General features: G+C 45.8%; 1 protein-coding gene across 1 annotated transcript in view; it reads right to left on the bottom strand.

The window, feature by feature from the left end:
* sspo (SCO-spondin) overlaps positions 1 to 14,336 on the bottom strand; it is a gene marked incomplete at both ends in the record, with an annotated part of 88,865 nt that overhangs the window by 32,767 nt on the left and 41,762 nt on the right. The window contains 26 exon segments of the mRNA XM_083936416.1: positions 537 to 757; positions 1,486 to 1,631; positions 1,760 to 1,926; positions 2,056 to 2,208; positions 2,540 to 2,760; positions 2,914 to 3,025; positions 3,146 to 3,346; positions 3,587 to 3,757; positions 4,772 to 4,972; positions 5,169 to 5,215; positions 5,365 to 5,534; positions 5,626 to 5,705; positions 5,801 to 5,971; positions 6,846 to 7,016; positions 7,844 to 7,893; positions 8,059 to 8,153; positions 8,229 to 8,365; positions 9,127 to 9,261; positions 9,418 to 9,588; positions 10,328 to 10,374; positions 10,530 to 10,785; positions 10,970 to 11,140; positions 11,243 to 11,446; positions 12,258 to 12,349; positions 13,374 to 13,499; positions 13,715 to 13,844. Of these exon segments, the coding sequence (XP_083792542.1) occupies positions 537 to 757; positions 1,486 to 1,631; positions 1,760 to 1,926; positions 2,056 to 2,208; positions 2,540 to 2,760; positions 2,914 to 3,025; positions 3,146 to 3,346; positions 3,587 to 3,757; positions 4,772 to 4,972; positions 5,169 to 5,215; positions 5,365 to 5,534; positions 5,626 to 5,705; positions 5,801 to 5,971; positions 6,846 to 7,016; positions 7,844 to 7,893; positions 8,059 to 8,153; positions 8,229 to 8,365; positions 9,127 to 9,261; positions 9,418 to 9,588; positions 10,328 to 10,374; positions 10,530 to 10,785; positions 10,970 to 11,140; positions 11,243 to 11,446; positions 12,258 to 12,349; positions 13,374 to 13,499; positions 13,715 to 13,844 (3,846 nt within the window).

The following is a 14,336-nucleotide window of genomic DNA, read 5'->3' as shown; positions in this document are numbered from 1 at the left end:
TTGTGTACAAACAAGCAGATGTCAGAATAGACACTAGGCTACTAATCTCATCTCATCTCATCTCATCTCATCTTCAGCCTCTTATCCGGGGTCGGGTCGCGGGGGCAGCAGCTTTAGCAGGGGACCCCAAACTCCCCTTTCCCGGGCCACATTAACCAGCTCTAACTGGGGGATCCTGAGGCGTTCCCAGGCCAGTGTGGAGATCTAATCTCTCCACCTGGTCCTGGGTCTTCCCCGAGGCCTCCTCCCAGCTGGACGTGCCTGGAACACCTCCCTAGGGGGGTGCCCAGGGTTCATCCTTACCAGATGATCCTGAACCACCTCAACTGGGCTACTGCCTTTTTTTATTTAGAATGGTTGCGAATGAAGGATACAGAAGAGCCCTTTATTATTAAATTGAATTGATTAAATTCAGTGCAGACATACCATCTCCCTCACCTGTGACTGCTGGTCATTGTAACAAAGTGAGTGTCGTTCTTTTTCCTCCACATACCCATCACATCCAGTACCTACTCTACCTAAACTAGCCCCTGTACCTGGGCAGTCAGGGGCCTGGCAGTAGGTGGTTTCCTGGCGTGGCCCCTGGCACTCTCTCCCCCCGTGTGCCGGGGCAGGCTGTGTGCAGCTCTTGGAGCGAGTCTTCAGTCCCAGACCTCCGCAAGACAGCGAGCAGGGGCTCCAGGAGCCCCAGGGAGACAGACCGCCGTCCACTGGGCAATGCTCCAAGGAACAGTTCCACCGGCCATGTTCACAGCCGCTACAGTACAGAGGGGAGGAAGAGTGAGGTGTGGTAATGGCAGTGTGAAGAGTTTGACTGTGTGACGATGAACGATGATGCAAATTCATGGTTTTTACTTCAGTTCTGTGTAAGTGTGGATGGGCATCAGCTGCCGGTGGAGAGACGGTGGTGCAGAGAGGTTTGGGAGACACAAAATTAGGTCAAGGGCCTGAAAAGTCCGGCTCCACTGTATCCTAAAGAGCTCATAGTACCGTACTACTCGACGAGATCGCTGCGCTCTGAGAATGCAGGGATACTTATAACCAGGTGAATGAGAGGCAGAGCATACAGCTGCCAAGCCTGTCCAGTCTCTCACTCTCTCTCTCCCTGGCTGATCCTGACAGGTGTCCGTACTCCATAGAGCTGGGTCTATTATAATTATAATAATTATTAATAAAGATATTGTGACTTGTTGCTGCTCATGGGGGAATTGCTGGGTCTCTGTAAATCATGAACCAGGCTGGGACTGGTCCTGGCCTGGTCAGATGCTTACATGAACTGATGAAGCCTCTTGGATGAGAGGTGAAACGTCTTCCTAGACAAAAAACCAAGTCCAGTTGAAATTGCTTTGGGGGTTGAATCAGAGGAATGTATTTGTTACGGTATAAAACAAACAAAAGAAATCACATCTGAGAGAAAGGATGGTCCAGAAGTGGATGACAGCGTGTGTAGTAGGCAGTGTGGTAGTCCCGTGAAATAGAGCTCACCAGGTGCTGCAGTCATGGACCAGTGTGTCTCCAGACTGAAGCTCCATCCCATGGGAGATGTTATGGAGGAGCAGAGATGAGACTGGTGTGACAGAAACACTCTGCAGAGAGGCCAGAAACTCTTTGTCCACCAGGCACGGACACTCCTTAACCACACACATAAGAATCAAAACTTGTTTAATGTAAAGTAACAATATCATTTTATTGGCGTAGCAAACTTTAGTAGTGTTCAGATGCATAATATCACAAGTCGATCCGCTGACAGGAGACCCACCTGCAGGCAGGCACCGTGGTGTTGGTAGGTGTGCGGGGGGCAGTGGCAGCCTTCCTCGCAGCCATCGGAGTAGCACCCCTCCCTGCTGCTGACATGAGCGCAGCTGAATGGACAGCCCTCACCTCGCTCACACTCCCTGTACAGTCTGCCAGGAGGGCAGCCCACTTCTGCGAAATAACATGATGGGAGCACAGGAGAAAAAGATTCAAACACTCAAGTACAGTCTGCAAGGGAGAGCTTTTCTACCTGCAATCAATAGAACTTTGATGGCGTAGTGACAGGGAACCAGGACTCACCGAGGCAGACCTGGGTGTTGCAGGTCTTGCTCTGGCGGTTGAGGCCGCTGCAGGGTAGCGAGCCGCAGAGACGGGAGCGGAACTGCTGTCCTCCTCCACAGCTGACCGAACACACGGACCACTGGGACCAAGGGAGCCATGGGCCCACCGAGTCTGGAAGCAAAGAAAACAAAAGAAAAGAAAGAAAGTACATTTTTATCCCAAAGACTGTATATGCATTTATAACTACTCTTTATTATTTTGAGGATATTTCTCATACTTTTAGCATTTTCCAATTTAAAAATAACAAGAAGGAACAAACAACTTCATAAATTGAACTAACAAATCTACAGTTCTATCATTCATGTGTCAGTGTCTTGTTGGATATCTCATTTTGCAATAGAGTACATGTAAAAACATACATATACAGTAGGTATGGACTTTGTTTCCAAAGGTTAATGTAAGAAATCAACAGTTTGAAGAGGTACTGGCCGGACAGGACTACCTGAGCAGAGGTGTTTGTTACAGTCCCTCTGCTGTTCAGCGACTCCCAGGCAGCCTCTCCCACTGCTCTGAGGGGACGGGTTATCACACTGGCGTCTCCTGACCTTGACTCCTCCTCCACAGGACACGGAGCAACCGGTCCAGGCCCCCCACTGGCTCCAGCCACCGTCAACATAGCAACCAGGGACGGACTGACACTGCAGAACCCCAGCCTCACATGAACTGCGATCGAGTGAGAACGATGACAAAACACACTGAAATAAAGACACTGATATTTTAGTTTGTTGTACATTAAATTGAATCCAATTCTATTTAATATAAATGGATTTAACTACAATAATCTCAGTGTTGTAGAGCGATCCAGTTGTGCTGTACCAGTTTTTGCAGTCACTGATGATGCTGTCCCCTGGGTTTGCAAACAGCCAATCAGATCCACCAGGCCATACCCATGATGCATTACTGGAATCGAGCCCGCCAAGAGTCATTACTATATCAGAGACACAAATCTATGGATCAGACTAATCTCTGCTCAGTCCAACATCGTTTTACCAATACGACGTAAACACTTCCATTAGCACTTTTCACACAAACAGATTGTGGATCTAACCGGTAGCAGAGCTGTTGTGGTATTTGCAGCGACACTCGTCCCTGGCCACACACGCTCCATCCTGCAGAACCGTGTCACCCGGACAACCGCAGCTCTGCCTGCACCCAGGGGAGTCCAAGCACTCTGTGTCACCATGGAGATCTGAACAGGAGCGAGGACAGGGCTTCCCACAAGGCCATTCTTCTTGGCCTCCTCCACAGTCTGCGGCACGCAAGAGGAGGGACAGATTGCAGAGAATTAGTTCTATTGTCTAGTGTGCTTTGAGTTTATGGCAATATTAAAGCAACCTTAAACTAACTAACTAGCCAGACAGGGTGGAAAAATGGAGTGGCTAGTGTCACTGCTATTAGGGTCTCTCTTAATTTTAACATCCTTTCTTCCTCATCTGTATCCGGTCACCTCTAAAGTGGTACACTATAAGACTTTATTATATATGCTGACCTGAGCAGACAGTGATGTTGTCATGGCAACTGCGCCTCTGCCTGCCCTCTCCGAGACAGGGCAGCCCACCGAACCTGGCGGGAGGACTGTTACACTCCCTGATGCGAGTGGACGACCCGGCACACCCCTCACACTCCGACCATGTTGACCAGGGACTCCACGAACCATGCACTAGAGGGAGAGCGAGGGGAAGAAGCAAGCAAAATATGTGTTATAGTAGTTTTTATTAGATTTCTTAGATTTCCTTTAATTATTCAGGAGGATTACACTCTTTCTGAAAACCCTGGTCACATTCACGCAGTTGCACGTTCACAGCTGAAAACTGCCCTGTCCGTGCTCAGTCTGATCTGCTGGTTACTGAGCTACTCCACTGGAGCCGTTGGGATTAAGGGCCTTGCTCAAAGGCACCTCAGTGGTGGTAATTAAATTTCAGATCTATCCTGCTGGTCTGGGGATTGTGACCTTCTGCTCACAAGCTTGCTCCTCTAAGCTTTAAACCACCACTGGACTTAGACACAAAATGAAATGGGTGAAAGATATCAACGGTCCCATAAAATACTAATTTTCAGGGTTCATACTTGTTTTTGTGTTTCTACTATAAAATGTTTACATACCTATGTTATTATTATTATTCTTTTGAAGATTATTTTTCTCAGCAAAGGGCCGCAGGCCGTAGTCAAACCCGCAGCCACTGCCTCGCGGACCTTCAGCCTCTTTACATGGGGCGACTGCTCTAACCACCCCTAATGTTATTTTAAGGACTGTCAATAGATCAAAATAGAACTGCTATTAATCGCATGTTGTCTATAGTTAACTTTTGATTAATCGCAGATTAATCACACATTTTTTATATCTCCTAAATGTGCCATAATGGGATATTTTTCAAGGTTTTAATACTCTCATCATGGGACTGGACAAATATGCTGGCTTTAAGCATTTGCATGTTTATTATTATTGCAACAATCCAAATCAGTTTAGGTTAGGTTAGGTTCTTTAATGTCACCAAGAGGATAATCGTTCTCACACAAGTCAGTTCTCTTTTCCATCGCAGCATAAATCAATGACATATACTGTCCAGAATATTCCATAGAATAACCTCAAATGTACTGCACGCTCAACTTTAAAAAAAAAACATCTTAAATTTGATTAAGAAGCTTAGTTGAGGTCATGAGGAACCAACGATACCTGGACAGAAGGTGATGACCGGGCAGGGCTGTCTCTGGATTTGCACTCCGACCCCATTGTGTATTTCCTGTTCTCCAGAGCAGGCTGCTCCTCCGGCCTTGGGCTCAGGACAGCTACAGCTCCTGTAGCGGGACACCGACTCTGCCCCACAGGTCCTGGAGCACGGAGTCCACTCTGACCACTCACACCAGCCACCTGACACTGCAAACACACAGAAGGATCCACATTGATCTACATCTACATGAATAAATAAAACTAAAGACAGTTCATATTCTTTATTGTTTTTGTGTTGTGAGTTTAAGCTTTAGTTAAAGACAGATATCACACTAGCCAGTTACACAATAAAGTTTTAAATGATGTTTTTTGATTTAGAAAACACAAACAGAGACGTACACACCTGGACAAGGGTGTCTGCTGCAGTTGAGCCTCCCCCCCTCACAGGTGCTGAAACAAAGAGGAAATACCAACAAATGTATTTTCCTGTGTGTGTGTGTGTGTGTGTGTGTGTGTGTGTGTGTGTGTGTGTGTGTGTGTGTGTGTGTGTGTGTGTGTGTGTGTGTGTGTGTGTGTGTGTGTGTGTGTGTGATTCTGACCAGTTGTTACATCCATCAGGGGCTTCAGTGGTCTCCCCCGGTTCCAACCTGGCTCCAGTGCTGAGGTCCATGCAGGGGCAGTCTTCTCGCTCTACGCAGACCGTCCCATTAGCAGACAGCACCTTTCCCCCGGTGCAGTAGCACCCCGGCTCACATTGCCATCCACAGTGCTGACGGACAGGAAGAAAATTCCCTTCTCATCACAAGAAGTGTTTGGATAAATGTTGAACCAGTAGTAACGGGTGTAAGCGTGATACTCACAGCCAGGTCATCACAGGAGCGAGGACACGAGGGACCACAGCTGCTGAACACCGTGCCGGGGACCAGCGAGCATGGAGCCACTGAAACACACATTCACCGCAATGACAAACTACTGACATATTGTGAACGAAGACTAAATCTGCACACGTCAACAACAAACACTCTGTAAACATACCTGGACAGTGGTCAGTGTTACAGGCTTTGACCTCAGTTCCCAGCCCCTCACAGTAATCCCCCTCCCCCTCTGGACTGGGACTGTCACACTCTCTCCTCCGGCTCCGAACCCCCCCACCGCACGACTTAGTACACTCCGTCCAGTTACTCCACTGACCCCAACCACCGTCACCTGGAAAGAGAGCACACATCATGGTGATAAAGTGAAAGAATAAAACAACTTCACAGTATAAAGATGAGTCAGTTCTGTATATCTGTAAATGGTACATAGGTTAATCACCCAGGAAGTGACAGTACATGCTGGGTGTACACACACGCACACACACACACACACACACACACGCACACACAGGCACAGATATGCACACACACACGCACAGACACACACACACACACACAGTTTAGTTAGATTTATTGTGTGTTTTGTTTGCATTTATCTGTTAATAAATGTTTGTGGTCACGTGTTTTTTCAATATTACACACTGACGATCTATTGACATATTGATGTAATTAGTGATTATTAATTTAATTATTAATCATAATCCTTAATTAAAAGTTTAGTATATTTCATGAGACTTTATATTCTGTATATTAGGAACCCTAGTTTACTGGAGCCATGTTTATTATTATCTTTGACAACTATTGTATATTATTATTATAATTATTAGTTTATTGAGAATACAAATGCCCTACGGAGAGAACGACTGAGCAAGGCGCCGCCAGATAAGAGTAAATCTCAGATAGACTGTTAGTGGAGGGCCACTATGGCTTGCTTTGCCTTGTGTTGTTGCACTTCCTGTTTGACTGTGTTAGCGAAGTTGTCTACTTTCTAATTTTTGATCATAAGTACGGTAATGTAATCATAACAAATTCAAACGTATAAGTGAATTACCCTCTAAAACTGTTGGGGACCCAAATCGTTGCAATGTTGCTTTGAGTTTTCTCACACTGTTTTTATATTTTGTGGTCTGACTGCACTTTAATTTGTGCACAGGCACCGTGAAACGTGTATCAAAGTATCAAAACACAGGACAAAACACACTCACGGTCACATGGAGCGCTGATGCAGACCTGGTCCTCTCTGTGAGGGCCCAGACACGGTAGGCCGCTGCCAGAGCGCTGGGGGCTGGAACAGAAGCGGTACCGAGACTGGAGACCTGCTCCACACGACACTGAACACTGACCCCAGGGCGTCCACACTGACCACTGGCCATCGACTGGAGAGTGTGTGAGAGTGTGTGTGTGTGTGTGTGTGTGTGTGTGTGTGTGTGTGTGTGTGTGTGTGTGTGTGTGTGTGTGTGTGTGTGTGTGTGTGTGTGTGTGTGTGTGTGGAGGAAACAGAACAAGAATGATACAGGGTGGAACAAATTAGAGGTAAAAGGGAGCAGTACTTACATTATTTTTTCATGTTTTGCGTTACTACAGCAACTACTTTGTCACTTTATATCAAGGCTACATCACTTTATTTAGTTGTACTGTAACTTAGTTCAGTATGAGATGCTGCTACACTTTAACACTGTTATCACTTATTGCTCTTTATCACTTCTTTAGTTTGTTCTTATTTTATTTCAACCTGCTGCTAAACTGCACGCTGCGTATTGTTGTATATTGTCTAAACCTACGTTTAACCACAATGTCTGTTGCACTCTGTCACACTTAGTTATTGTTTGAGTTATTTGACGTTAGCTTTATTTTGATTTGATTTATGTTTTTATGCTTATTGTTACTCTGATCCTTTCCCACCTTTGTATTGAAACTGTTGCACAATCATTTCCCTCAGGATAAATAAAGCTTCTTGAATCTTGAATAAAGGTTATTCACACGGTGTCTGCCTATAATTCATCGAGCATGGAAGTTAAGTCCTAGATACATTAGTGTAAGCAGGATTTGAAAGAGAGATTATTGGCATGTAAACTACTGTTACTGTAATGCAAACTATGAAAAAGGGACCCAGGTAAACATCGATATGACAACAATGAACAGTTAGCACATAAAAAAGCAACGGTGCCTGTATTAAAGATAAACTAAATGACTGTTTGCCTACCATTGCAGCTGAACTGAGAGCAGTTTGCCAGCCTCCCTGCTTCACATGTACTGAAATATAAACACACACAGTTTAAAAAGTCATTTAATCTCTTCTTTATGCACTGGTGTAAAGCTCATGACGGTGGAGTTAAACACATTATGGCTCAAAATGATAATTATAATAATGTAATACATAATAATGAGCAATCCAAGATTAAAGTCAGTTTCACTCACCAGTTGTTGCAGTCTGTGGGCACAGTATCTCCTGGTTTGTACTGTTCTCCGTTCAAGTCACAGCGACAGTCAGACTCCCGCACACACACGCCATCCTGTAAATACGAAGGGCCATCAATGGTATGGTGGTGGTCACTGTAAATATATGTATGTTTGGCCACCCCACCCACCTGTTGGACAGTCCCGTGTGGACACTGGCAGCCGGGTGTGCAGTTCCTGCTGAGGTCCATTGTGAGGTCCGAACACGACACTGCTCCCCTCACGCACTGCTTCCACTGCTGGCCCGGAGGACAAACCCTGCCATCTCCTGACACAGCAGCAGTGCGAGCGAAGGTCAATGAAAAAGTCTTTCAGTGCAATCAAAAACAAGAAAATCTGAACGCAAAGCTGGACATGGTGTCAAAAACAAAAACTCTGTGATCCCCTGAAACAACACACTTGGCTAAGGTAGAAGCTTGAATCCAAAACAATGTGTAAAGTATCAACCAGTAATCTGGCAATGAATTCAATCTCCAGTGACCTTGAGCAAGGCACTGAACCACCTGCATGACATCAGTGTATGCATGCATGTGTGGCTGGGTGAATGTTGACGTGCTATAAAAAGCTTTGAGTTGTCCATAGACTAGAAAAGAACTTTATAAATGCAGTCCATTTACATAAATGATCATTTATTCATCTTCAACCGCTTGACCCTGTCAGGGTCGTGGGGGGCTGGAGCCGATCCCCGCTGACATCGGGCGTGAGGCGGGGAACACCCTGGACAGGATGCCAGTCTATCACAGGGCACATAGAGACGAACAGAGACAGACAACCATTCACACCTACGGGTGATTTAGAGTCATCAATGAACCGAACACCTGCACGTCTTTGGACTGTGGGAGGAAACCGGAGAACCCGGAGAAAACCCACGCAGACACGGGGAGAACATGCAAACTCCACACAGAAGGGCCCCAGACGGGATTCGAACCTGTAACCTTTAACCTCAGATTTGACATACTGTAACTATCATTCTAATTCTCGTTGCTTCTTAAATTAAATGCGATAAATATGTGAGAGACGTTGCCGTACCACAGGGCTGCAGGTTACAGGCGCTGAACTGCTGAGCGGTGCCGTGGATTCTGATGGGCCCGCGGGTTCGGGTCCTGTAGCCTCCTCCACATGTCACTGAGCACTCTGACCACGCGCTCCATGGCTCCTTGACACCTGCAGACACATCTCAACCACATTAGCTTCCTTTATATTGTAATTTGTGGTTTGTTTCTTTGAAAAACACACAGGAGTAAAATAAAACTCGTCTTTTCCATTTCAAAAGATGGATTCTATGTACAATAACTTGAGCAACTGAGGACTTGTCCTCACCAAAGCAAGGTTCAATGCTGCAGGTATCAATCCCAACCCTGTCTCCTTTGCAGGGGCGACCCCCGAAAGCTAGCGGAGGATTGGTTCCCGAACGATAACGCCTTCTCACACCAACATCACATGTTCGACTGCAAGCGCTCCACTGGGTCCAGCTGCTCCATCCACAGTCCACTGAGAGAGAATGGGACACAATGAGGAGCGAGGCAAAGACTTAAGGGGATTTTAAGGGTTTTTTGAAGTGGAGTTGTATGAAGCACTTATCCAGAGTCAGTGTGTTACCTACAGTAGATGGCGGTCTACACACCCCCAGTCTGGAGAAGCAGACAGGAGGCTAAGGGATGTCCTGCTGTGGATGGGGTCAACAGCTCAATATTAGTTTAAGTGTATACTATATTTATAATATTTTCACAGCTTTACCTTGCTGTTCAACGGCCCTGTTTAAGTTTACATGGGGGGAAATAATCTATGCTCTCGTCAAAGCCACCAGACTCCATCGACAAAAACAGTCATTTAACCTCGCAGTTTGTTTGTGTTATTGTGTGTGTGTGACTTTGGTGTTTTAAAGGTCACACAGTTTCTGTCAATGGAGTCTTGTGGCTTTGACCAGAACATAGATACCAGCTTCATTACCCCCAACATAAACGTAAACAGGGCTATCTGACAGCAAGGTAAAGTGATAAAATATAATCTAAATATAGAATACACTTAAACTAAACTTGATTTTCTTTAAGATGGGCGTCTTGTAGGTGGCCAAACTGGGGGAATGCCGACCGTCATCGACACACTGACTATGGATAAGTACCTCATGCAACCCCCTTCTAAATGTCTGAAGTATCGCAGCTGGAGAGAGGGAGGGAGACAACTAAATGTACAGTACATTAACACTGCAATTAATAGTGCAACCACTTACCGGGACAGGGAGCTGTTCTGCACTCCATTTCTCCATTAATGCAGGTGCTGTTTGATGCACACAAAGCAAGAATAAGTGATACATGATTTAAGAAACGGCAGCACATTCCAACACCTGAGGTATTTATATCATCCATTTATAGACAGATGTGCATTTTGTCTTCTTTACAATAAAGTATATTTTGGACACAGGCCGACAGTACCAGTTATTGCAGGCATCGAAAGGCAGGGTGGCCCCGACTGGGAACAGTTCCCCCTGGTGGTAACACGGGCACTGTGCCAGCGGCACACAGCTGCCGTTGAGCAGGTAGAAGCCCTGGGCGCAATAGCAGCCGTCGTAACAGGCGGTGGCACACTGTACCTCGGCGGGGGTCATGTCCAAACACACCCGTGGACATGCACCGCCATGAGCCTCACACTCTGCTGATGTCGTGTACACCATACCCTCTGGACACACACCTGCGTAGAGCCGAGTGGAAATTAGGAACGAATGCACAAGGGCATTTATTCGACGGGGTGGATAAAACAACAGGAATGAAAATAAGGAAGTGTAAAGGATATCACAAGCACAAATCTATTATAGAGTAATATTATCCACACAGGACCCCCGTAGCTTGAGTCATAAGGAAATGTGATGCTGTACCTGAGCAGGGGTGGGAGTTGCAGTCTCTCGTCTGTATGTGTGGCCCGGGGCAGCTGCTGCCCCCATGTTGTGGTGAGGGTGAGTTACAGAATCGCTCTCTTGTTTGGACACCAGAGTCACACTCCGATGAACACTGAGACCACGATGACCACACTGACCAGCCCCCGTTCACTGGAAGTACACATAGAAAATCAGATTTTTAGTCCAAGAATAGAAGGGACAGAACAATGATGGACATTGTGGTTATTCTGCGTGAGCGCCTATTTGTTATACCTGGACAGTGTACTGTGTTACAAGGCTCTTGCTCCTCGCCGTCCCCATCACAGGCAGAGTCCAAGTGTGTGTGGTTGAAGGCTGTGAGCGTGTGGTTGCAGCTACGGAATCGTCTTCTGATGCCAACATCGTCTACGTGGTTGAAACACGTCTTACTGCACTCTGACCAGCCGGTCCATTTACTCCAGACTCCATCTGGTAGCACTGCACAAGAGGACAAAGGCATCAGAAACTGTAGGTAACAGGTATGCAAGTGATTTACCAGACCAGGATAGTGTCCTGACAGTTGCATTATAGCTAACGTATTATGGTGGAGTCTCAGGTTCCTCTCACATTGTGGGTTTCTACAATGTTTACATGCTTTAATCTTCAATTAATGTCTCTGTGTCTTTCAAACCCCCTAACTAAAAAGCCCAGTCTGCTCTGATTGGTCAGCGTCTCCAGGTCCTCTGCATCTGTGCTGTCATCGTCGCTGCCCCGTCACTGCAGCCGGGGAATGTGACTGTAACAGCACTGTAGCAGCACTTTCTGCCTATATACAGAGTCATTGTGACATCACAACAGTACAGAAGTCCTGACGTCTCATTTAAAGGCTGTGTGCATTTCTCTGTGGATGGAGCCTTTTGATACTTTCACAGTATTTATAAAGCACCTTGACCTGCTTTATGGAAATATCACTTTTTACAATATGGGATCTTGAAAGTATTGGAAGAAATTGTTGCTCATGAAATAGGTCTTCATACTTATCCTGGTTTTATATATATATATATATATATATATATATATATATATAAAGCCAGTACATATATATACAGTTTAGGATATATATCTTAATTTAAGTGCACGATCCAATGCAGCATTTTTGTCCCATGTATACAGGATAATTATATACTATATCTTTACTACTACAAATGAAAAAATGCCTTAAAAGCTGAAAATCCCTAAAAAATAGAGTGCAACCATTAAAGTGTGACAGCACTAGAGTTACTGTTGTGCGCCCGGAGTGTCGGTATACCAGGGAGGCAGGGACTGGAGCATCGGCGGGCCTCAGAGGAGTCTCCTGGACACGGCTGGACTCTGACTGCTCCAGGCGGGTTCACCGGGGACCTGGCGAGACAGAGTCAAGGCATAAAGACTCCTGCTCCAAATTCAATGGTTGGTGTGTGAGCAACAAAAAAAAAACATCAGGCCATAACAACTGCATTAACGCATAAAAAAGCAAATTAACTTACAGTTATGATACCTGTGGGGAAACTGGGTAGTGCAGTAAATGATACGGCAGTGGGAAAATAGCACATTGGGATGATATAAACATGTGCAATTTGAAAACTTTAAATAGAATATAATGCTAGCACAGGCATGGAATTTGTCATTAATCCTGTTTGTGATATTCATGGTATATGGATATCAGGGTGTAGCCGTGGTAGGGACTGGGTGCAGTTCGGTGGGCTGAGGATCTCATCTCTGCTTTATGCAGATGATGTGGTCCTGATGGCATCGTCGGTCAGTGACCGTCAGAACTCACTGGATCGATTCACAGCAGCACCTCTAAATATGAGGCCATGGCTCTCAGCAGGAAACTGGTGCATTTATTACTCCAACTACCTCTTGCCAAAATGGGTTCTTCTCCCTTAGAGAGAGGGAGAGAAGTTCAGGCATCCGTGAGGAACTCGGAGTAGAGCCGCTGCTCCTTTGCGTTGAAAGGAGCCAGTTGAGGTGGTTCAGGATCATCTGGTAAGGATGAACCCTGGGCGCTTCCCGAGGGAGGTGTTCCAGGCACGTCCAGCTGGGAGGAGGCCTCGGGGAAGACCCAGGACCAGGTGGAGAGATTAGATCTCCACACTGGCCTGGGAACGCCTCGGGATCCCCCAGTTAGAGCTGGTTAATGGGAAAGGGAAGTTTGGGGTCCCTTGCTAGAGCTGCTGCCTGCGTGACCCGATCCCGGATAATCGGATGAAGATTTGAGTGAGTGATGAGTGATTGTGTACAAAATAAAGCAAACAGTCCAGAATTATTACTACCATTCAACATAATCATACTTCTGTGGACAATGGAAAGAGGTGGAGATGAGCCTTGGTGGGTTCAAAAGAATCAAATGCTTTGCAAATCGAATTGAATGAAACAAGCTCACCTGTAGCGTTGCTGGAGCCCCAGACCACAGGACACATCACATGGTGACCATGACGACCAGGCTGACCAATGACAGGTGGCCACACAAAGAGAGGCGTCACACCTTACTTGTCCATCTATGCATACACTGATGGGGCAAAAACGAGCATTTCTATTAAGGTTTTTTTTCTCAGTCCACTAGTCCAAGACAAAGCTGGGACGAACTTGAGTGTGATTTATAATCAATGGATGAACGTTTTACGACATGATAAATAATCCAAAAATCATTGAGCACAACTGAAGTGATGAGTAATATATTTGAAAAGCAAAATGACTTAGTTAGTGAAAAACAGGGTGTCTCACCATGTGGTACACTGGTCCCTGGTAACTGTTTGTCCTGGCTGCAGCGTTTGACCGTCCCAGAGACAGACGCACTGGCTGGCATTCACACACCGTCCGTCCTGGAGGTACAGACCGTCAGGACAACGGCACCCTGGAGAAGACCCAATTTATGTCTTCATCAGCATTTAAGCTTCCAGTGAATAAGCCTTAGTGAGCTATCATTGTTCTAGAAAACCCAATGCACATGTGTGGCTTTGAAAGTGTTTCGCTTTATTGTCTGACTGATCTAACGGAGCATATGGAATTGCCAACCCACTGAATCATCGTCAGGCATCAATTTATAGACACTGGACCACAAACCATTTCATTTAGTCCTGCTGGAAATGCCCTGTGAAGGATTTAGTGTTCATACTAAATCAAATCCAGGTTGGAAATATGTCTTTGTTTATCTAGACCAGGGCTCTGCAACCTTTACTATCAAAAGAGCCATTTTGCCCCCTCTTCCACCAGATAAAGTTTCTCTGGAGCCGCAAAACATATTTGATGTCACAGCTAACGTTTATATATAGTTACTGTTACCTGGCATTGTTGCCTGTCCTAAAATTGTGGTTGTTCGCTCATTTCTCACCACATATTGAGCATA

This window comes from Echiichthys vipera (assembly GCF_963691815.1).
Source record: "Echiichthys vipera genome assembly, chromosome: 21".
NCBI lineage: Eukaryota > Metazoa > Chordata > Actinopteri > Perciformes > Trachinidae > Echiichthys > Echiichthys vipera.
Note: the sequence above shows the minus strand (reverse complement) of the source record. Positions and strands in the feature narration are given on the sequence as shown.